This window comes from Oryctolagus cuniculus, chromosome 11 (genome assembly GCF_964237555.1).
Source record: "Oryctolagus cuniculus chromosome 11, mOryCun1.1, whole genome shotgun sequence".
Lineage (NCBI taxonomy): Eukaryota > Metazoa > Chordata > Mammalia > Lagomorpha > Leporidae > Oryctolagus > Oryctolagus cuniculus.
In genome coordinates, this window is record NC_091442.1 from 84,114,656 (window position 1) to 84,138,420 (window position 23,765).

Sequence of the window (23,765 nt, forward strand, 5' to 3'; positions counted from 1 at the left end):
GAGGAAATGCCATTATTGCCTCAACTGTTGCTCTGTCCCTGTCTCTCTTCTGACCGGTATTCCTGTGTATAGCCAACATCTTGTGTAATTGTCCCACTGTTCTTAGGTATTCTGTTCTGCTTTTACTTTTTCATTGTTTGTTAGCTGCTTTTCAGGTTTAGTCGTTTCTGCTGCGATAGCTTCCAACTCAGATTCTTTATCTGGCTGTGTTCAGTGCACAAAAGGCCTTCTTCATTCTGTTACAATGTATTGGATTTGTAGTATTTCTTTTTTATTCTTTTTCTAAAATTTCATCTTTCTCCTAGTTTACAGTATTCTATTCTTTCATATTTTCTATGTTTTCTATTAAGCCTCTTAATATCTTAGCCACAGTGCTTTCTAAAATTTCTTGTCTAGTAATTCCAACAGTCCTGCTCTTAATGCGTCTACATTCTCTTCAGACTGTTCTTTTTTTCTGGCGTCTAATTGTTTTTACTGAAACAAGAAAATGATGTGTTAGTTAAAAATAGTTGTGGTAAATAGAACTTCACTAATACTGTGGTAAGGTGTAAGGAAAGCAATTCTCTAATCCTGTGATTTAGTTTCAGCCTTGGGTGCGTCTGCCACAGGACCATGAACGTCACCCTTGTCTCTCAGTTTCTTTGTCTCTCAGCGGGAATAGAGAGCCAGGAAGGGGTAAAGCTGTGTATTCACTCCTACCAATGTCATTTCAGCTCTGACAAGGTTCTGCCAGGTTAGGCTCTGTTAAAAAATAGTTTCTCTTTCAGAAAACCCGAAGGTTGCAGAATAGTTAGAAAAAATAGACCCTTTGCATCAACTCATGCGAAAACTGAGAGGGGATTTTGCTCTGATACCTACTCTTGAGAAGCAGGTTATTCTTGTAGATAGAAAACTCACAAAAGTGTGCCCCCCCCCCCCCAGTGCTGGATTCCCCTGAAGTTTTTAACTCTCAGACTTGTTCACACTGAACACCAGTAGTTCACCAGTGACAGCTTGGAGTTTTCCTTTGCCAGCGCTGGTTTTGGCAGACGTTTTGGCTCCAGGAAGCTGTGATTTGCTGATTTCACACATCTATCTCTCCAGTTTCGGGAGCAACAGTTGGCTCTGTGACCTCCTTCAAACACATCTAAGAATGGGTGATTTTTCAATTTCCTACTTAGGGTTAGAGGTCTAAGCGCCTGACAGGCTGGACTAAAATGTTCGGGTCCTCTTCGCCATGATGCCCAGAGCTCCCCTTTGCTGTTCTGCAGGGCGGTCACTCAGGCTTCACTTCCCCACACTTCACCAGGATGCGGTCGTGAGATGTCGCTGGGTGAGGAACGAGGTGCCTCTGCGGACAGTTGCCTGGTGTTGGGCAGGGCAAGTCATCAGGGTTCCAGTCTTATGGACTGCATGGCTGCTGGTGGTGGGAGGACAGGCGGTGTTGCCTCTTCCCAGGTTCTCTTGGTGTCGGGGAGGGGAGTGCCCACCGCACAGGTTGTGACGCACAGCTGCAGTGGAGGAGAGAAGGTATACAGCTTCTTGGCTGACAAGTGCATTGTGTGAGATACGGAGGGTCAACAAGTTTGCTACAGCTCTGTGGGGACAGAAGGGCACTGCTCGTTTTTGGCATTCTTCCAAAATAGGGAGGATGAAATCTGTTTGCCGAGTCCCTGCTGCTTTTTCTAGGCCCCTGCGTAGGCACAACCTGCTCTTCTTGGTGGTTTTTCAGTCTCCATCCATTGGCAGTTCCACATTTTTGGGCTGCTGTGGTCTACGGGCCAGAATACATACAATGTGAAGCAGACATGGCAGTAATAACATAAAATTAAGAATTCCCAAATGAGCAGAAAGCTGAGAACTCACCATCGTGTTCTCCCTCAAGTTCTCATATCATAGTCTTGTGATAAATTCTCTGGCCCAGTGTTTTTCATCATCATTTGTGGAAGAGGTAAAGTAGAATGTATTAGCTTCATCTTTTCCTGAATCAAGTCCCAAAACAGTTTTTAGATGGAATGAAGTAAACACACTACCATTTGTATGGGAGAAAAAAATGAACCCAGGGTGATTAACAGTTGAGTGGCATTGAAGTATGTAGAAGCACAGATTCAGTTCTTCCTCCCCTCATTAAAGCACTGCCCTTCTCTAAAAGCTGTCCTTGAATTCAGCCCATTCTTCTAGATACTGACTTTTTAAAAGTATCAGTCAGGTTGGTAATTTTTGAGTAAAAGCAAAGAATTTCATTAACTATTTGGAAACATGTGACTGCTGTGTTAGTATTATATTGCTTTTAAATGACTCCATATTTTATGATAACTCAAAATTGAAATGTATGCTTTGTGATTTGACATGTTGGGCAAAGGCAGTGCAGGTTGTATGAGTTTCTAATTATTTCTAGAAGATCACCGCCAGTACTCACGTCTGGCCGGCTCAGCTGGTCAAAATACAAAGGTCGCGCGTGCACAGCTCTTTCTATCAGTCAGAAGCCTTTGTTCTTCCCTCCTCTTATTTTTAGAATGAAAAGTGTCAACGTATTCAAATACAGGCTGTATATGGTTACGTTTCTACTGGCATCCTTCTCACTGTCTGTGTGTAGCAAAGTAAGGTAAGAAGACAGGCAGTTAAAATATAAAAGTAGAAAAAAGTGCCAGAATTATTAGTGTCTAGTAGAAATTTTGTTAGTGGGTTATGAGGGTACTTGTTCAAAAAGTTTGTGGAAAAGTAGAATTAAAAGACAAGTTTATTTTGATGAAACATTTTGAAATTCATGTTGATTTTAATAATAGGCATTTCCATGAACTTCTTGAAGCCCCATTATACTACAGCACATCTCCCCATATGTGTGTCATGTGATTTACTCTTGATCAAGTGTTTGTTTCACAAGATTATTCATACATCAGCTCATATTAGGTTTGTTTTCTCAGTATTTGGAGTCTTTCAGAAAGATGTAAGTCAAAATTCTTTACTATTTTTCCTAGCTCCTAACAAAATTGCTTAGAAAATTGATACTTAGTATGTACCTGGAATTTTACTTTGACAATGTAACCAGCTCATAGTAAAGTGCCCCAAAACATTTCTGTTGAATGCTTCTTCAGGGCTCTCCACGGTTAGTGCTAAATTCCATTTTGACTTTTTGAAATAAAGATTTGAGGCTCTTACTCCATTAAAAGTTCATGTGTAAAAAAAAGAGAGAATGAGGGTTCTTATATATCCTAAAAACGTCTGTGCTTTTCCAGTTTCTCCCAATTAAAAATATTGTGACTATACTACACAAGGTGTATTACATAAGACTATAAGTAAAGCAGATTTTTTTATTAAAATTGCTATATTAAAATACTTCAGGAAACTGTATGTTCTTTTTTGTGTTTTCATCGTAAGAAAATGGAGTCAGGATTGCACTGATAAATTTAAGAGGACATTATCCTAGCAGATCCCAGTACGAGTGAGGTCTTCTGTGACTATCAGATAATAAAATCTATTTTAACAGATGATGATATGTGAGAGCCTGGCATTCAGGTCAACACATAGGACATTGTAGTGTAATGTCAAGGAGATCCATAGGAAATTGGGTCTGAAATAGGACAGGTCAGGACTTGTGAGCCAATGTGGTCCTTTTTGCTCAGTCTCTTTAACTGCTGTTGGCAAGGTATTTCATGCAAAGATACCTGTGAGAAACAGATTGGGCTCCCCGATTGCATTCTTTAAACTTGTAGCTCAAGTTCTAGTTTATGGGTCTGGTGTTGTGGCACAGTGGGTAAAGCTACCACTTATGACAGCAGCATCCCATAGAGTACTAGTTTAACTCGCAGCTGCTTCACTTCTAAGATGGCCCAAGCACTGGCCTCGCCACCCATGTGAGAGACCCAGATGGGGTTCTAAGCTCCTGGCTTTGGTCTAGCCTGGCCCAGCCCTGGCCATTGTGGCCATATGGGGAGTAAACCAGCAGATGGAAGATCTCTTTCTCTCTTTGACTCGACTCTGTGTGTAACCCTGCCTTTTAAATAAGTAAAATAAGTTTTTTTAAAAGTTCCAGCTTATTAAATCATCTCACAAATATCCTTTGGAGCTTGGAAATCTGGTGTTAACATACTGTACTTAATGCCTAGAGCAGTGTTCACAAACAGTTGGCCTTTTTGAAGGTTGTTCTGACCAAAGTGTCACTTTGTATTTTCAAATTAGCCATTTTGTTTGCTATGATTTCATGGAGATTGAATATATTTCCATAAAGTGACTGTGTACCCAACAAAGATGGCTTGCTATTTTTACTCTACTCAGCATTAAAATGACTATTGGATTTAAATAGTTGCAAAATTGCTAACTATTTCCTGAGTACATGCTTATACGAATATTGATGAAGATGTGGAATCTCTTTGACCGTTTCCCAGACTACTGTAATGTCAAAGGAACTATCTTCTTCCTATTGCAAAGGCAGTCTTCCAACACACAATAGTAACTCCTTGTATCTTAGGTGAGTGTTTTAAATGATTTTCTGAAATTAGCAATATTCAAAACATTGAGAAACCTGTGTATGTATAGTTCAGTCACCTGAAGCCTTGGAACCTTTTAAATCATTTAAGAGCTAAAGAAAAATAGCAATACCCCCAAAACAACCAAAAACAAGCATTTACCAGGCCTATTACTGTAAAATCTATGCACCTGGAAAACTGTTTCCATTTTTTAGATATTTGAATCCCAATCAATCACAGATGTTTCATGGATTCCATATGAAAGGAATGAATGGGTGTGATCTTTGATTTCCACCCCCTACCCCACAAAACATTTGGTTTACTTCTGTTCTCAAATGTTGGCAATGTATATTTTGATGATTTCCTTTTAAATGATTCAGGTTTTTTTTTAAGACTTATTTTATTTATTTGAAAGTCAGAGTTACACAGAGAGGGGATGCAGAGAGAGAGAGAGAGAGAGAGAGAGAGATCGTCCATCCGATGATTTACTCCCTAACTGGTCACAAAAGCCGGAGCTGCACTGATCTGAAGCCAGGAGCCAGGAACTTCTTCCAGGTCTCCCACGTAGGTGCAGGGGCCCAAGGACATGGGCCATCTTCTACTGCTTTCCCAGGCCATAGCAGAGAGCTGGATCGGAAGAGGAGCTGGCTCTTAAGGCCAGGGCGTTAACCTGCTGAGCCACAGCGCAGGCCCTGATTCAGCTTTTTAAATCATCATTTGATATGGAAATATTATTGTGAGACCCATATAGGAAGCTACCTCCTTGCTTTTATGGCATATTTTAACTGATTGATTAATAAATTTTATATATTATACACTGAATGTCTTTTAGAGATGACACAGAATTCAGAAATTCAGAAAACTGTTTTATTTCTAACAGATTTTTAAGAATGTGTTTGAAGTAGGCAAAAATGGTCAATCATTATATTATACTATGGGGAATTGTGTTATCTATTACTTCTGATTTATTCAAAAGGCAGAGTTATAGAGAGGCAGAGAGAGACAGAGGGGGAAAGAGAGAGAGATACAGAAAGAGAGAGAGAGAGAGAAAGTCTTCCATTGCTGGCTCACTCCCCAGATGGCCACAACAGCTGAAGCTGGGCCCATCTGAAGCCAGGAGTCAGGAGCTTCTTTTGGGTCTCCCATGTGGGTGTAGGACCCCAAGCACTTGGGCCATCTTCCTCTGCCTTCTCAGGCCATGGCAGAGAGCTGGATTGGAAGTGGAGCAGCTGGGACTCAAACTGGTGCCCATATGGGATGCTGGTACTGCAGGTGATGGTTTTACCTGCTATGCCACAGCACTGGCCCCAATATATTTTTTATATCCATATTCATAGCATTGTCACAAAAGTTGATATGTTGAAGTAACCCAAATGTCCATCACTGGATGAATGGATAGCAAAATGTGGAGTGTACCTACACTAGAATACTATTCTACCTTAAGATGTTTTCAAACTTCTAATATACGCAAAAATATGTACAAAACGTGAGGATATTATGCTAAGTGAAATAAGCCAGTCACAAAAGGACAAATACACTTATGGTTCCACTTACATGAGGAACTTAAAATAATAATAATCATGGAGACAAACATAGTTGCCAAGGGTTGGAGAGAGAAGGAAATGGATAATTATTGTTTAAGAGGTGCAGAGTTTTATGTTACAAGATGAAAAGTCATAGTGATGTATAGTGATGGATGCATAACACTATAAATGTATTTAAACCAAACTGTGATAAATTTTATGTTATTTGTATTTTACCATAATAAAAAATTTGGAAGAAAAAAAATACTCTTTGACATTATAGAAAAATAATCAACAATTTTTCATCCACTTCTAGGAGCAGGATGGAAACATGGTGAAATTAAAATAACAAGGTGAAAGAGTTGCAAGCTACAAGTTTTGACTTTCAGTTTAGTTAAAGTTAATTTCATTCCTTTAGGTGGCAAAAAGCCTGAATGACTGATTTGTGTTTATAGTAATTTGAATGGATACTTTGGCAATTTGAAACAGGTACAGAGGCTTAGACATCAATGAACATTTTATTTTAGTAAGTTATTTTTTGACAACTGTAGCTATGGCTGGCCATGTAAAAGCTGTAGCTTTACTCATTAGGAGCATATTAGGTCAGAATTTCAGGATCTAGCCTGCCAAGTTTATATCCTGTCTGCTATGAACAAAGTATTCTCCGTAATTTGCAACTGATTAGAGTGACTGCCAGCAAATATCTGGCATTAAAATTTGTCTCTCTACTCTCAACATATGTGTCCTAACAGTAAAAAATACTGTAACAAATGATAAAGTTGTTGGAGCATTTTAAGAATTCATGTTATAGCATTGGTAGAACAGGGTGTCGCATAATTTGCACACTATGAATTTAACTTCAATTTTTAGTTACTTGAAAACAAGACAGGGACATCTTTACATCAGCAAGGAACTTAATAAAACATGTAACAAAAAATCACTTTTATTTGATATGTGTTATCCTCAGAACTATAGGAGTCAAAAGCTATATGAATGAACTCTGTTAACAGTGCAACACTATAGGACACTTATAATGGAATATAGGAGGAATTTTGATCTTAGTTAATTGAGGGTGATGTGAGCTGGTATACTGGATTTGTACCAAAAATTTTGGGAGTTCATTGAGTCTTACAGGGGTTCGGAAATGAGATGGCTGATTCTGAACTTGGCTTAGTTAGAAAAAAAAAAATCTTCATGGAAAGATTGGGGCTTCAAAGTGGCATGTTCCAAATTCTGTTTGTGTGTTTTCCTACTTCTCTCTGTCTTTGTAGTGTAATTTTCCATCTTCTCCTTTTCACATGTAGCCATTAGATGTTAGAGTTCTTCAAGGCTTTCAGTCTTCTCATTAGTTTCTCCCTGAATAATGTCATCCATGTCTACAGCTTCCATTACCATCTGGACAGTAATGACCTCCAAATATGCATTTGCAGATTAAGTCTCTCTTCATATCTCTGTATCCACCCTTCTCCCCATCAGAGGTACCCCAATGAAGCATCTCTAAGACTTATCACATGATACTGCCTCCTAATCCTAGATCTCCCTTGTATTTTCTGACTTTAAAAATGGCATCACCATCCAACCAGTTTCTCAAGTCAAAAACCACAGAATTATTCTCAACCACTCTACTTATTCATACATTGTATCCAATTTATCACTGATTTTTTTTCCATTTTACACCTAAATAAACCCTGAAATATTTGTGCTATCATGAACTTAACCTGTTACAATAGCTTCTCATGTGGTTTCCCTGCGTAACCTGTGACACTCATCCTCAATAGTACTTTTATTTGGGATGAAACCAAAGTAAGTATATGTTTTACCAAAATTCGCCCTGAAATGAATCTAGTCAATCTTAAATGCCCACATACTATATAAGTCCAACTATATGACATCATGGAAAAAGGGCTTTGCGGATCCTAAAATGATCAGCAGTTGCTAGGGGAAAGGGAAAGAGAGAAATGAATGGGCAGAACATAGGGAAGGTGGAGGGGTAGGGCAATGAGATACTCTGTGTGGTGCTAGAATGGTAGATGTGTGTTATATGAATGTATTTGTCAAGATCCATAGACTGTGAAAACTAGGGTGAACCATATGTAAACTGTGTAGGAGAGTAGAATGATGTCCCAGTCTTGGTTCATGGATTATAACAAATAAGTCACCCTCTTGAAGGATTCTCATAGAGTAAAGGACTCTGTATATGTAGGGAAAGGGAATTTATGAGAACGGTCTACTCTGTGCTCGGCTTTTCTGTGATCATGAGACTACTCTGAAATAAAATGTCTACCTGATCTTTGATATCCTCCTTAACTCCTGAAAATGCTTTATTTCCTTCCCAGTGCTGCTAAAACATAATGGGAAGTCCCTAGCACAACTCAGTAGTTCCTAAATCGTTTGCATTATTCTCACTCTATTTCTGCTTTCCAGCCACACTGGTTTCCTGCAGGTATCAATGGTATGTGTGTAGTTCTTACGCAGGGCTTTTCCCTGTTCCCTCCTCTTTACCCAAGCAGTGTTTATGCATTCTTCCAATCTATCTCTGAGATCTGTATTTCTCTGCCAAGCGGTTACTTTTGTTCTATGAGGGGAATTCAGAAAGTTCATATGAAAATAGAATTGTTTATTTTAGTACAAATAATTTTAAATACATGAATAGTATTTGTGTTTATATGTTATCCATGAATTTTTAATGCCCTTATAGCTTTTATATAAATAACCCAAGTTATTTCCCTAAATCTCTTTATACTTTTGTATCTTGATATTCATAATTAAATATTTCTGATTAATTATTGATAGCTGTCTCTCCTAAAAAACTGTAGCACCACAAAATGATTCTCTTCCAGTTTTTGCTCCGCATTCAGCCTAGTGCAGTGGTTGCAACTCAGGGATCATTTAGTAAATATTTGTTGATTGAATAAATAGATAAAGAATAAGGATTGCCAAATGAGCTGTTGGTTATAGTTTGTTCACTGTTTGCTTGAGCCAGTATGGGTTTGGAGTCAATTAAATATATATTGATATCTCATAAGAGAATTTTTTTAACATGTATTTTTTTCCTTTAACTTTGAGACAGAGGGAGACAGACACAAAAATAGATCTCCCATCTGCTGGGTCACTCCCCAGATACCTGCCACAGCTGAGGCTGAGCAGGGTGAAGTAGGAAGCCAGGAACTTAATCCATTTCTCTCTTGTGGGTAGCAGGGACCCAGCTACTTGAGTCATCATCATCTGCTGTTTCTCAAGGTACACATTAGTAGGAAGCCGAAATCTGGAGCCAGAGCCAGGAATCAAACCCGGGCACTCTGATGTGGGATGCAGGCATCCAAACTGGGGTCTTCACTGATAGACCAGATGTCCACCCTGAACATGACCCCAGCAGGGTAGTGTCATTTTAAACCTGTGTTTCATATGTCACTTCAAATCTGTGGGGTCTTTGGATTCCAGACTAGTAGCTGCTTTAAGAGTTTAGGGTGAGCAATATGAAAATGGTTCCTTGTCAGTGGTGAATATCTCATATCTGTAAGGGCTTTTCTCCATGTCCAGATTCTTCTTTCATGTCTTGGAAAATCCTTTCTGGATAAGTAGTCACTCAGATGACAGAATGCTCTATTCATTGCTCACTAACAGACCCTAAAATAAGTTCAATGTGTAACTACAGGGAAGCCTTGGATGCCTCTGGAAGACATGGCTATGGTAGCACTAAAGTCAAGTCTGTAGGAGGCTGTCTGTCTGTGGAAGCCCACTGCACTTTGTTTATGTGTGGTGTCCACTGCACATTTTCTCTGATTTCATTACAAAGTCATTAAGATGAAGAAACAATCCATTTACTTTCCAGGAAAGCCAAGCTATTTGTCTTAATTACTGCTACTCTCTGGTTAGTACCACGGGGATTCTAACCATTCACCTCAGTGGTAATGATGTGATTTAGTAGTAAATTTTCAGGCACACAGCTGTGAATTTCAGATCATTTGCATGTACTTTTTTTCCCAGCTGAAATTTCACAATTTCTGTCTCTCGATCTCTCTCAAACACACACACACACACACACACACACACACGTACGTACGTACGTACACACGCTTCAAGTCTGTGGAAAATGGAATTAAAAGATGCTTATTTTGCTGCAAAATTTGGAAACCATATACAAGGAGTTATAAAGTTCATAGAAAACACATACTATGAAACATCTGTGCATGGATTTAAAAATTTGTTACATTAAAATAATTTACTGTATTTGGAAAGCACAGAGACAGAGAGCTTGTATCCCCTGTTTCAATCTCCAGATGTCTACAACAGCCAGAGCTGAGCTAGCCAGAGATCAGGGATCAAAGATTCAATCCAGGTCCCCCATATCAGTGGCAGGGATGCAAGTATTTGAAGCACCACCTGCTGTGGTGCACAGTACAAGAAAGTTAAGATTGGAAGCAGAGGAAGACCCAAATTAGGCACTCTGCTGGGGAATGTATGCCCCGAACAGTATCTTACCTACTGCACCAAACAACTGTCCCCAAACTTAAAAAAAAAATTATTTATTTATTTGAAAGGCAGAGTTACAAAGAAATTTTTCTATCTGTTGGTTCACTCCTCAAATGGCAGGAATGACTTGGGCTAGGCTAGGCTGAAGCCAGGAGCCTGATCCAGGTCTCCCACATGGGTAACAGAGACCCAAGCCCTTGGGCCATTTTCTGCTTTCCCAAGTGCATCAGCGAGTAGCTGGATCAGAAGTGGAGCAGCCAGGACTTGAAGCAGTGCCCATATAGGATGCTGGTGCCACAGGTGGCAGCTTAACCCACCAGGCTACAATGCCAACCCCGAAATTTATCTTTTAAATGTTTTACATGAATTTTTGAAATTATTTGAGAAGCAGACTGAGAGAAAGGAGAGAGAGAGAGTGCACACTCCCTCCATTGGCTCACTCCCTGAAGACTCAAAACAGTTTGGAGTGGGCAAGGGCAAAGCTGGGATTCAGGAACTCAGTCTGGGTCTTCCTTGTGGATGATAGGAAGCCAGATAATTTGTGCCTTCACTTCCTGACCCTGAGGGTGTGCGTCAGCAGGAAACTGAAATTAGGACTGGGGGGCTTGCATCCAGTCGTGGGCACTCTGCACGACAACCCGAACACTGGGCCAAAGGCCTGCCCTTCCGTGGACTCTGTGAAATGCACTCATATGTTTGTGCGTGCATACATATGTATTTGAAATGGATGCCTTTCTTCATTTCAGTCGATCCTCTCCCATGGTTCCGTGGCAGACTGTGCTGTGGTTGGCAAGGAAGATCCATTGAAAGGTCATGTCCCCTTAGCACTGTGTGTATTGAAAAAAGGTAAGGTGGTTGCTTCCCTGATGGGCTGGGCTCTGAGTGAGCATGATGTTGCCAGTGCTTACCTTTTCAACCTTCTCTCTAGATATAAATGCCACTGAGGAGCAAGTTTTGGAAGAGATTGTGAAACACGTTAGACAGACCATTGGTCCTGTGGCTGCTTTTCGAAATGCAGTGTTTGTCAAACAGCTACCTAAAACCAGATCAGGCAAAATTCCTCGGAATACTCTATCTGCCCTCGTCAATGGCAAGCCGTATAAGGTAAGTGACCAGGGAGGGTTGTTGTTAGGGTCTGAATCATTGTGTTCTTTGGCATCAGCAGAATGCTTAAAAAAATGCTTCTCAAGCATGAATTGTGTCCCAAGAAAACACATAATTGTACAAGTTTTTAATGCTGGAGGGGAAATTGCACACTTACTCTGTAAGAATGTGTGCTTTGGAAAGAAAAGCAGGTGAGTGAAGACCGTGTGTTTTGATAATAGGAACCGGTGTGTGAAAATACTTTTATTGTTAGTAATTATGTCAGTTAAATACAAACGTATTTGCAAAAACTCAGTCTTGTTGAAGTATGGTTACAATTTTTCTTTATTATAGTTATTAATGATTATGAGTGAATGAGAAAGGAAAATATTTGAGGCTTCCAAAAGATGTTTAAATTGTTTCAACTGGTATACATGTATATACATATCTATGGTAATTATTTCTCCTGTTTTGAGTGAAAATTATTTTAGGAAACTTTAATTCTAGCGTATGTATTTTAATTTGTATCTTCATTGGATGTACACAGATAAATGTATTTTTAACATCAAGATCTAAGAAAAGGCCATATTGCAGCAAAAGAGGACTTGGATGACCAAATGTCAGAAAATAAAAATAATTTCTACAGAAGTACACAGAAAGGTTCTTTAGAGGAACTCCAGAGAAAGTACCATCTAAGACCAATAGTTTTGCTAACTGAGCCTTTTATTTTATTACCTTGGAAGACTGAAATCTTTAAATCTTGGTTCAAACTTCCCTATTTTTGAACATTGTTTCATGAGAATGACTTGAAATACAGCATCACATAGAATACAATATTGCATATAATTGTTTAATAGGGAATGAAGAGGGGAGAGTTTCAAGGAAAAGCATTTATCTGACATTAAATTTCCTTCTAGGTATCTCCTGTAATTGAAGACCCCAATATTTTTGGGCAGATAGAAGAAGTGCTGAAGCGGGCATCCTGACATTTTTTACTCTGAGTTTGAGCTAATTTTCTCATTGGAATTGAGCTATTTCTCAGAAATAAATATGTAAATGGAAATTACAAACTGAAATGTGAATTGTAAAGCTTGGTTTGAGCAAACCTAATGAAGACTGGTGCAAGGATTGGCTCTTTGATTTGACTGAATTAGAAGGTTTACCAGGTGCTTGTAACATGACTCATTGTATGTTCAGTGCATTCAGAAATACAGATCTAGATTTTTAAAATCATACTCCTTAGAAAACACTTGAATTGCCAGTGTTAATTAACTATATATATGATGCATTTCTTGAAGTTAAAAATCTGCAGCTTTGACCCAAAGTCTAATATTCATATAAATGTCAGAGAATACATGTTTCATCTAGAAATTCTATTTTCTAATCATCATATAATATTCTCAGATGCCCAAACTGTTTTAAATGGAATCTATGAAATGAGAAATTTTAAGTAATTGTCTAGACATATTACTTTCGCAGTAGGGAGGATCTGTGTAGCCATGTTTCCTGAGGGAAGGCAAGACGCCGGGGTTATAGCTCCACCTTCAGGTCATTTGTTACTTAGACAAGGGAAATCACGTGCAGGACAGAAAACCTAGGAATCATTAAAGTCAATCTCCACCAAATTGAAGGCCTCCGGGAGCCTCTCCCACTTCCTAATGATTCCTGCTTCTTGGGGCAACAAGGAAATGAGGTACACACTGGGTAGGGTGGCAGGAGAACTCTCAGGAAACAAAAGTAAAGGTTTTCACATTAGGTGTAACACCAAGGGACTCTCCAGGTAGGTCCTGCAATGTCAAGGAGCTTTTGAAGTGAATTTGAGCCACGTGGCTTGGTAGGTTATCAGGGAGTCAGAAGAATTCTTGAAAACTGAAGAGTGCTATTCTACCCTCCTAGCAGAGCTTACTCAGTTCCAACAGAACGTGGCCCAGAGGGGCACAGGTGCACACTGCAACTGTCTCTGGTTCTTAAGAGAACCCAAATTCACTAGTTTACATAAACAGCTCTAATTTTTATGTAAATCATTAAAAATTGTGATATTCAGACACATCTTTCTATTTAAACTTCCAAGAAGCTATTAAGCATTTAAAAAATGAGTATCTAGTAAGTTTATATGGGAATGTACCAACTAATATAAATGTAGGTAATTACATATTTGTTTAGGATTCCACATGACATCAGTGATCAAAGAATAAATCTAAACAAAGTGTGTCCATTGGGTTTTCTGTAGCTTTCACCCCATTTCTCAACCTTTCATTTCTTAATAGGGATTACTAGCAATAGTAGGTTGTCTTAACATAATGGTCTGGTTTTATGATATATATAGGAGAGATGTTTATTTTCTTGTTTGTCTTATACAACTACAATCTCTGTAAAGACCTTTTGAAACTCTAGGCTACAAAATAAATGACTTTTCAAATTATATTTTTTGCTTAAATTGCCTTTTTGATAGTTACACCTGAAAAACATTCATTTATTATTTGGCCTAAATTAAACCAACTAGCTTGACATTATAAACCTGTTTGGTTTCTTCTATTTGGGTACATTTTACTATCACAACTGATCTTTAATCCATTTTTAATGTTTTAAGATTAAAGTATATTTTTTCCCAATAGAAGATTATTTATTTGAAATAGCAAATTCCTTAGATGGATGGGTGTCATTGTTTATTTGCAAGGTAAAAACTCAGGCAGATCCCAGGATTGTTTAATGATTATATCTTAGCTCCTCCTCTTGCAACTGTTTCTGGCAATCAAATCTGATGGGAACCTTCAGCAAGCAAAGGTGGGCAGTTTTTCAGGTAAGTGGATTGGAAAACACTGTGTGACTGGGGAAGTAGCTACTGCTTGTGTCTCAGGGAATTTATTCCTTTGCAGAATCATCAAAACGCCTTGTTATTTTCATGAGTAGAAGTGGAGTAAGAAAGAAACTATAGTCAGTAGACTGATTATAATTTGAAATGGTTGGAAAGGGATTTTTTTTATCTTGATAGTTACCATAAAGCACTTTGAATTATATTTAAGAATAATATTTCCTAAACACATTGCTAAAGATGCAAGATAAATTATCTTATTTGGAATTTTCATGGATTTTTTTTAAGACATTGAAAAAATAAAGTGCTTTCAGTATCTATAGAAAAGTGATGTTTGATATATTTTGCTTATTAAAATAGATATATTGAAGAGACCTGCTTTACAGTTAAAAAGTGGTTTTCTTAAAATTAAATTCAGAAGGCCCTGACCTTTAAAAATGTAAGAATTCAAAATATTCATGGTCAGAAGGAAGAACCTTGTGATTCTGAGCTTATTCCATTAAATGGGTTCTAAAATTTGGGAAAAAGTATCTTAAAAATTAAAGCATTTCTGCTTTTTTTTTTAGGGAAATAGCTTTATCTTTTGTTTGCCATATGTTAGGATCTATAATAAGTGAGTCATGTTTCTTGATCTTTAAAAGGAAGACAATAAATGAGTGGTTTATGTAGTGTTAAGAGTAGACACAATGAAGTAAGGGTGTTATAATACTTGTTTCTACATTGAATTCATTTTTATGAATCCAGATCCCCCTAGTCAATGAGCTTAGAACACGCTCTCCCACTGTCTCTCCTCAGGCAAGGTTTTTAGAAAATGTAAAGACACGTTCACAAACAAGTTTAGCACTCCCTCTTGTGGCCGACTACTTTCACAGCTAAGTAGCAGATTGGAGTAACTACACGAATGGTTTTCATTGTAGTTCACGTGTAATTGTGAGACCTCATGTGACTAGAAAATGAAGCTTAAACAGAGAACTGGAAGTATTTGTTTTTATTGACAATGGAGAGGGTTTCTGTTACCATTATCTTTTGACTGAATCTGTTCAACAAAAGTAGACATCAAAACAAATGTTTATGTACGTGCAAACATAGTAAATTAAAATACAAAAAAAGAAATTACTAATGACAGTTCTTGCGCTTAGTAAGATCAAGCAGTGGGAAATCAGCAGTTAGATAAATGGTAATATTAAATAGGTTTTACTTTGAAATCTCCCATATAAACAAAGAATAAACAACAATAACACCACCAAATAAAGCCACAGGGAAGAGATTACTCTTCTATACTTTTATACACTATATATGTTAATCATTCTGTCTCTCATTTAGATCCTCTGATAAAACTGACTTCAGGGAAGTCGCAACAAGGCCACCTCGGCTAAAAGCTTAGAACGTTGGACATGAGGGTGGCTGATGCCCTGCTAAAATTGACAAAAGGAACAGTTTTCCAGGGTTTTGTTTCATCCGGTGGAGATGAGCTTCCCATGGCCGTGGCTGGCAGTCACTTTCGGTCGGCTCAGGATATTTTAATGAGCATGTAGTTTTCCCCCCCGGTTGGCCCACAGGTAACAAGAGAATATAATGTATTTTATATATAAATTTTTTAAGTAATTGCTTTTGACTCTTGTAAACATTTTGGCTTTGTTTTGTATCGAAAAGGAGATCGAGCCATCACAGTGCTATTTCTAAAGATAAAGGACACCCCTGATTGCCTTTAAGGTCTTTTGGGCTCCAGTTCCAGGTTGAATCAATTTTTCTTTTTTTTTTTTTTTTTTTTTTTTTTTTTTTTTTTTTTTTTACATGATCAGAGGCAGGAGTTCAGCTTTAAGTACTGACAGACTGGAAGGAGAAACATATTGAAGCATGAAACATGCTTCAAGGAAACATTGATTTGCCTGTTACAATTCAAAAACTGTAAAAATGGTGGAATGGTAAAATACAAACAGTACTAGGAATTGTCAAATGTTTACACTCGAGACTCCATGAACCATATATTTTATTTTTTAAAAAATCATATTTATATCCATTTACATAAGACTTACACATTTAAAAAGAAATACACAGTAATACATAAATGCCTAGTATATTACAATAAAACATGAAAAACCAAGTGGTTCCATTTCATAAAAGCATCTGTTGTACAGAGTTTATGATGTGGATGATGTTTATTATTCAAATGACTTAAGCATTTAATTATAGTAAACTAATCAACTTAATATCGGACTTCCCTCAAAATCACATCTTTAGTGTGTAATGAACCATTACTTATCATTGGAACTTCATCTTCACAAAGGTTTTCACTGCTTGTCCTCTTGGATGGTAGTGCACTTTAGGTAGAGTAGACTGAAAAGACGGCATCTAAAATACATAATGGACAATGTTAGCTCCCAGAATGCAAGGCCACATGTCTGTGTTGTCCTTCCTCCTCAAAGACACCGTAAAGGAAATCATCCAGGATTTAGGCCACGCATTAACATCTGCTCTTCTCAAACTTTGTGCCTGGGGAACTTAATATTAGGATTGGTGGAATGTATGTCTTCTATACCAACGAAATGTCAGCACGCCTCCCGAAGTTTTTAAAGCTTGCTTATTGACAAACTGGGTTTAGTTGATGTATTCCATGGAATAGATTCATATTCTAGATCATAGATTGTATAGTTCTTAAGAAGTTAGCTCTGTTTAAATTAACAAAAACATAACATTTAAAGAATGTACATTAGCGATTCCTTCCACTTGTAATATATTTAGGAACAGCTCACAATTGCTATCATCAACACCAAAGCAACAAGAAATCATCTGCTTGGAATTACTTTAATAAAAAAGTGTTAATATTTCACGTAAGTAAAACTCACTTGCCCTGGATTTACTTACTATGAAAAAATCGTTTTTCTATTTAAACAGTAAAAAGTAGGAAACATGAACTAGAATGCCATGCATGAAAAATAGGTTGCAAATAGTTAGAGTAATTCTAGCAGTCAGTCACGAGCCAAGAAGCGAGCGGTGCTGAACACATTAGACAGTCATTTGTAAATTAGTGAAATATTAAGTTGCTGGGGAACTTTTATCATGTTATGTGTAGAATTCATTATAAATAATATTCTAGAAGTCTGCTAGCCAATTAGCATATACTGTAGATTGTGCCTAATTAGATGCCCAATTATAGACTAAAATTTTAATGTTAAAGTTGTACATTCTGAAATCTCTTATGTGGATGCTTTTTTGTTTTATCTGTGTTAAACAGTGACCCAAATAAGGCCGCAAATCCGCTCCCACCTTAGGCCCAAAAGACCAACAGTCAGTTGTGTGGAGCTTTTAGTTCAAGGCAATGAATAAACAGCACAAGATGAGCTGTTCCTCTGCCTATACCTGCTTTGTTTTCCCATTCGTTTACACACATCTGGTTCTGCGTATCATTCTAAAAATTTGTTTTCCAAAATACTAATTAACTGAAAATGGTAGGATGTTTTAGTAAAGCACAGTTTTACCTTAAAAAGTCTAATATCTGGCATTTGTAAATTTGGAATTAGTTTTCCTAACAAGACTTTTTCAATAAAGTTCCATTTTTTTAAAATGGGATTTGAAAGTAGCTCTCATAACGCACTTGTATTTAGAGATCCAAGTTGGTAACAAGGCTTTGTGTTTTTCCTGTCCTGCATTCTTATAAACTTAAGCTCCAAATACTGAATATTCATTATTTAACAAATGCACATTACATTGATGAAAACATAGTAAAAACTCAAGATTTTTAGAAAATCAGCTTTTGTTTTTCATGTGAAACCACCTCTAAATATTCATCTCTGCCACTGTTTGACCCTGTGAACTTGCGTAAATCACTGTCTACTTACTTTGGCAGACTAAAGCGTCACTTAGAAATAAATGATTCTGTAAGTGCCAGACTCTTAGCAGGTAAGTGTTTATGGGAGTCATTCTAAAGTGCTACCAGAAGTAGCAGAGTGACAGGTCTCTTTACCAGAACTTGAACTGTAGCAGACAGGTGGTGATCGGAAATAGTAGATTCCGTTACAAAGATTCCTCTCCCCCCTCTAGCAATGCAAAGGGGTTAGCTCACCTCTGTACTGCTAGACCACACCCAAGGGTGTAGTGCCTACTTACTAACCTAGGGAGGTTCCATTTTGCTGTTGTTACTGCTCTGTTTTTGTCAGCCCAAGGGAAACTACTCACAGCAGGTCAGTGCTGCCTCCTTTGAGTGGCTTGTCAACATGAGTATGTACGGACAGTGGAGTGGTCTAACCTCTGCAGTCTTGATGAAGCAACTGCAAATGGAGAAAAGGTCTTTAGAGGATCTCAGATGACTGAGGATAAGATTTCAGATGAGAAAGGTGTGGGTTCCCTGCAGAAAGGGATCCTGAACATAGTCATAAGGCCTCCCCTCTGTTAGATAAAAGCCACTCTTCATTTTCTTCTCTAGACCAAGTTACTACTGAAAATGTATTCCAACAGAATTCAAATGAGCTTTCAAGTTGTTACGTATTCCACGTTAGATGAAATCTGTAACCAAAGTAGCTCCCTGAGTGCTTGCTTTTGATGTGAAGATTGTCCTTAGAAAGCTCAGGATACTAGATTGCTTTTTTTCAAAAATTAAAGAACTTACATACTCATTTTAATCATGTTAAATTGCTCATGTATTTTCCCAACATATTCCACAATAGTGACAAGTTAGAATAAATATGGACCAACTTTATCCTAAATGTGGACCAGAGTTACAGTTTATGCTGTAACTAATTTCAAGAGCTGTAACAGCTATAATAGGACATGTTCATCCTTGGTAATTATCTTAATCAAGAGTGGGACAGTTTTTTTCTGACGTCTACCAAACGAGTCATCCTGGGACTACTATTTTCAAGGTTTCTCCAGAACAACTGCTTTCCTTTGTGAAGTTTATAGCACAAGTCTAATGTCCACAGAAGGAATTACTAAGTGGGAAATTCCTGTTGACTTCGTGTTTGTTGGCTTCTCTTCTCATGGTTGTGCTTGTTTATTTAAGGCCTTCTGCGCAGGTCAGAGGTTAGGATTATCTGCTGAGTCCGAATTTCTAAGATGAGTATAAAAACTGCAGTATTTTAACATGGAGGGGAACAGAGGAGCTAACTGCCATTGACTGTGGTCCTTCAGTCTAAAGTAAGGTTTCAACTTAGATTATCTGCTTTGAGAATAGAAAAAAGAACGTATGTCATGCATGTTGACTGTTCTTCCTAGATGTGGACATTAGCCAAAATTGTTCTCTCTGGAGGATGTTATCAGTTATTTTTGAAATGTGAATAACTTGCCATGAGTTCATGCATTAGCAGTTTCCAAAGGACTTTTTTTTTATGAAAGCAAAGAAAATTTCAAGCAGAGCAAACCAACTCAAGAAAACCATCAATTCCAGAATGCTACGAAAGGTCAGAGAATTAGAATAGCTTCTGCTAACCAAGCTTTTTGACTTTACAAGCAGAAATGTAAAACTACTGTACCATCTGCTGTCATTTTCCGTGACTGCCCAGATGTTGTGGTTAGCCTAAATCCAGCTGGTAATGTTTCTGAGGACCCAGGCATCATGCTGATTCCATGGACTTCACGAGGAGGAAACTGCCGCCTCCAGGTCGACCCACGTCTGAAATTCTTGTCATCACTCTGCCAGTACAGATAAAATGGGATTTAATGAAAACAAGTAAACTAGCCCAGGTGCTTAGAAACATAACACAGGTTATTTGCATTAAGTTTGTCAAAAATTGTATATAGAATATTATCCTGACAGTTCTACAGATTCAAAAATGAGAAAATATGTGAAGTAGGAATGTTCTTTAAAAAGGTTTAGTATGATTTCAAATCTATTACACATCTATAAACATAACATCCTTAGAATTCGAAACATTTTCTAAAAGTAATACCAGATATACTTTATGCTAACTGGTTTTATGCTATGAATTCAATCAGTTGCTTGAATGACTCTGATTTATACACTTGGATAATAATCACTTTTATGGACATAATAGATGTGGAGAAATTAAGATGGCCTACTTAATATGGAATACTAAATACTAAGCAAATGAGAAATCCTGTATTTGTTAGATTTCAGGTGATACAGAACTAACCTGCAGTCTATTAAAACTTCTGTCAGCTAGACAACTGTCTTAGGTGCCACTAAAAGCACACTTTACCTATGGTTACCTTTCAAATAATCCCCTCCCTTTTTGAATATATACACAGCATATTTACAGATACAGTTGTTTTACTATCACTTGGTAAGCAGCAATAAGTAATTCAGCATTTAATATTCTTTGTGTCCAATGGTAAGGAAAGTATCACTCCACATAGTCATTGTCTTCTTATGTCATTAATATTCTTTTCTAGGGAAGCACTGTTTATTCCTTCAAGATTTAGACAAATAGGTATTGCTTACCCGACTAAAATTGGTATAAGAATAACTAATATTCAGCTCATACTGTTATTTGTGAATAATATGATAAGATATTCTTCATAGACTGCCAGTTTAATTAAGTGATATTTAAAGTCAGTCTGGGAAAAATTGTTTATATTCTATTTATACGTGGAAATACATAAAGTATGCAAATCCTAATATCAAAATTCTACTGAGATTTCCTAACTGTTTTACAGGTTAAGAGATGTCTGCCACTGTCCTCAACTGCTGTGTTTTACAATCTCCAGGTGGTTGTGAATATAGAAAAACGATTTCAAAAGCTAGAGCATTTCCGACTTCTTGAAGAAGTTAGAACATTAAGCATATGCATTAGTTGCATAAAGTCTTATCTTACATTGCAGGGTTGTACAACTCCTATGATCGGTAAGGGCTTAAAAATAAGCCAGTAAATCAATAGCTTGATTTAAGGCATTCTTTTGTTTGAAGTCAAAGTCTACAGAAACATATCAAAACTTCTCCAATTAGTGGACTCTCAGTGTGATCAGTTATGCCCCAGAAATAAGTCACCATGGTTCTAAACGACTTGTCTGTTTTTGCTGACATTAAAAAACCAAGAAGCTGAGCAGCTGGTATTGTGGCAAAGCAAGCTGGGCCATCTCCTGCAATGCCGGCATCCCCTATGGGTAGGTGCCGGTTTGAGTCCTGGCTGCAGCACTTCAGATCCAGCTCCCTGCTAATGCACCTGGGAAAGCAACAGAAGACTGCCCAAGTACTTGGGCCCCTGCACCCACATTGGAGACCCAGAAGAAGCTTCAGGCTCCTGGATTTGGCTTGACCCAGGTCTGGCCTTTGGAGTGAACCAGTGGATGGAAGATCACTGTCTCTGCTTCTCCTCCTTTATAAGTGTGCTTTTCAAATAAATAAATGAAAAAGACAGTCTTTTCTTTTTGAATTGGCAATTTAGAATAAGCATTTAAAACACTGTCCAACAGAAAAAATAAAACTAAAGACAGCTAAGTGTTAACTAGGTTTTTCACAACACTTGTCATTGTCTTGATTGGGCAGTAACATGAATTTATGGGAAGATAGTTGACGTCAACACCATCTGCCCTGCCTATTTGTATACAGAAAATGCAACACAAAGTTTTGCATTCTGTATTTTCCACTCCATAGTCAGGCTTCCTTCCCACTTCTTCCAATAGGGTCATATGAGAAACTTGGGAGAATCATTCCTGTCTATAAGGTTTGCTGATACGAGTTTCCCTTGTATTCATTCATCACAGGAGGCTAAAATACATACTTACCGGTTTCTATATCATTTCAACATAGCTTATGTATAGAAATTCTTACATTCTATATAACTTTTAATACATATAATTAACTTTTTTTTTCTCAAGGAAAACTATCAAAAATATGGAAAGTTTTCCTTTTATGGAGAGCAAATTTTTCTTTATTTAAATATTCTAAAATTTCCTGGAAGATGTTTTGATATTTAAGAACATTCCTTATTAGAAAACTGAATTTATCATTAACTTGGTTGCTTTTAATTTTTAAAAACTACTTCAACATTTTATAGTTACAATTCATAAATCTTTTTATCATTTTAGCCAATAGACACAAAAATGTACTTATTAATTCCAGAGCCTCCCCACAGAAAAGCATCTGGCTAGTTTCCAAGCACTATTCCTTCCAAGCGAGGGTATTTCCTATTTCCGGAACTATCTGTGATCTCACTTGAAGGACAGGGAAGGGCTTACTTCATCCAGTCGTCGTTCAGTTCCCAGAGCCAAGAGGTTATTGTATTCCCGTTCCAGAATCTGCCGTGCCTGTTGACACCAAATGACAGTTACTGTTCCCAAAAGCATGTTAAAGAATATGCATATTATCTGAGAATACATGACAAACCATGTTTTATTTATAGGGTCTTGAGCTACATTAGTCCTCCATATCTATAGACCATTGTAAACAGTATCTATAAAGGTAGGGCAATTTTATTTTGTGAACATTGGAGAGAGAAATGTCTGAGGTGAAAAGGTTTTGACTCAGTTCTAATTGAGTATTTCATGTAACTTTGAAATAAGTACAGAGTAGAAAATTAAGTTCAACTACCAAATTTCTATCAAATCTATGCAGGTTGTTCTCAAACTTGGCCAGTGGATCACCATTTGGTGAAGCTTTGGGAATAAGGATTGCTATGCCTTATCTTGACATTTGATTTCTTAAGACTATGATATAGGCCAAAGGTTTTATTTTTAATATCTAAGGAACTCCGTTGATTCAAATAATTATGCAGATTTTGGAATTACCCCAAGCTCAGTGTTAATTGTCTCTATAAATCATATGTAAATAGAAATGATTGCCTCAGAGAGAGACGTAGACTGAAGGCCATCTGTCAGGTGTATTGTTTGGGGAATCTGGCTTTCATGTGGGAGGTTGGGCCATACAATTTCTAAATCCCTTCTTGTTTAATTTTATGATTTTGTCTTGGTTAGAAATGCTATAGCTTGAAATTAAAATCCCAGTGACATATTTCAAAGGTTGAGTTAACTTCAAGAATGATGAATATTATAATTTTAAAAGTACAGTTTGTCATTAAATAAACCATAATCAGTTGAGACCATAGCACAGAAATGCTTGCCTGGGTGCTCTGTGTTGGAATCTGTAGTAATAAAGCTAAGCTGCTGTAGTCAAAGTTCTCATCCAGCGCTATCAGTGAACCATGCACACCACTCTCAAGAATATTATTTGCATATTCTCGAAGACCAATAGCTTGTATCCAGCGAATAACTCGATCATTGCTCCACACCAACACATCTAGGCAAAGAGATTCATCATTTTAGGTTGCATATTTTGCATAATACACAACCACTGGCTGAAATAAGCCACAGGTATCTGGCCAGATCACATACTTATACCAATATGCCTATTCCATCATGTCCCCATCTTCCTTCTGTTCTATTAACTAACCTTTTCCAAAGTTAAAGTTGTCATTTTTAGAGAGCTTATTATTACTTCTGTCACACAGAACACAATCTCAAAGTCCTGTTTTCATA

General features: G+C 37.5%; 2 protein-coding genes across 21 annotated transcripts in view; one reads left to right on the forward strand and one right to left on the reverse strand.

The window, feature by feature from the left end:
• Nucleotides 1–13,946, forward strand: part of ACSS3 (acyl-CoA synthetase short chain family member 3) — a 368,594-nt gene extending 354,648 nt beyond the window's left edge. For all 3 annotated transcript variants that reach the window (XM_008256845.4, XM_002711267.5, XM_017342001.3), the window contains 3 exons: nt 11,188–11,287; nt 11,370–11,545; nt 12,442–13,946. In XM_008256845.4, coding sequence (XP_008255067.2) covers nt 11,188–11,287; nt 11,370–11,545; nt 12,442–12,510 — 345 coding nt within the window. In that variant the 3' untranslated portion in view covers nt 12,511–13,946. The remainder of the gene's footprint in view (nt 1–11,187; nt 11,288–11,369; nt 11,546–12,441) is intronic.
• A 2,135-nt stretch (nt 13,947–16,081) lies between these two features.
• The window catches only part of PPFIA2 (PTPRF interacting protein alpha 2), a 540,970-nt gene continuing 533,286 nt past the window's right edge, over nt 16,082–23,765 (reverse strand). For 12 of the 18 annotated variants that reach the window (XM_051846502.2, XM_051846508.2, XM_051846507.2 and 9 more), the window contains 5 exons: nt 23,351–23,526; nt 22,470–22,538; nt 19,805–19,964; nt 18,513–18,604; nt 16,549–16,688 (listed from right to left, as the gene is read on the reverse strand). In XM_051846502.2, the coding sequence (XP_051702462.1) occupies nt 18,546–18,604; nt 19,805–19,964; nt 22,470–22,538; nt 23,351–23,526 (464 nt within the window). In that variant the 3' untranslated portion in view covers nt 16,549–16,688; nt 18,513–18,545. Of the gene's footprint in view, nt 16,689–18,512; nt 18,605–19,804; nt 19,965–22,469; nt 22,539–23,350; nt 23,527–23,765 lie in introns of all 18 variants that reach the window. The other 6 variants (XM_051846503.2, XM_051846506.2, XM_051846494.2 and 3 more) reach the window with 2 other exon arrangements.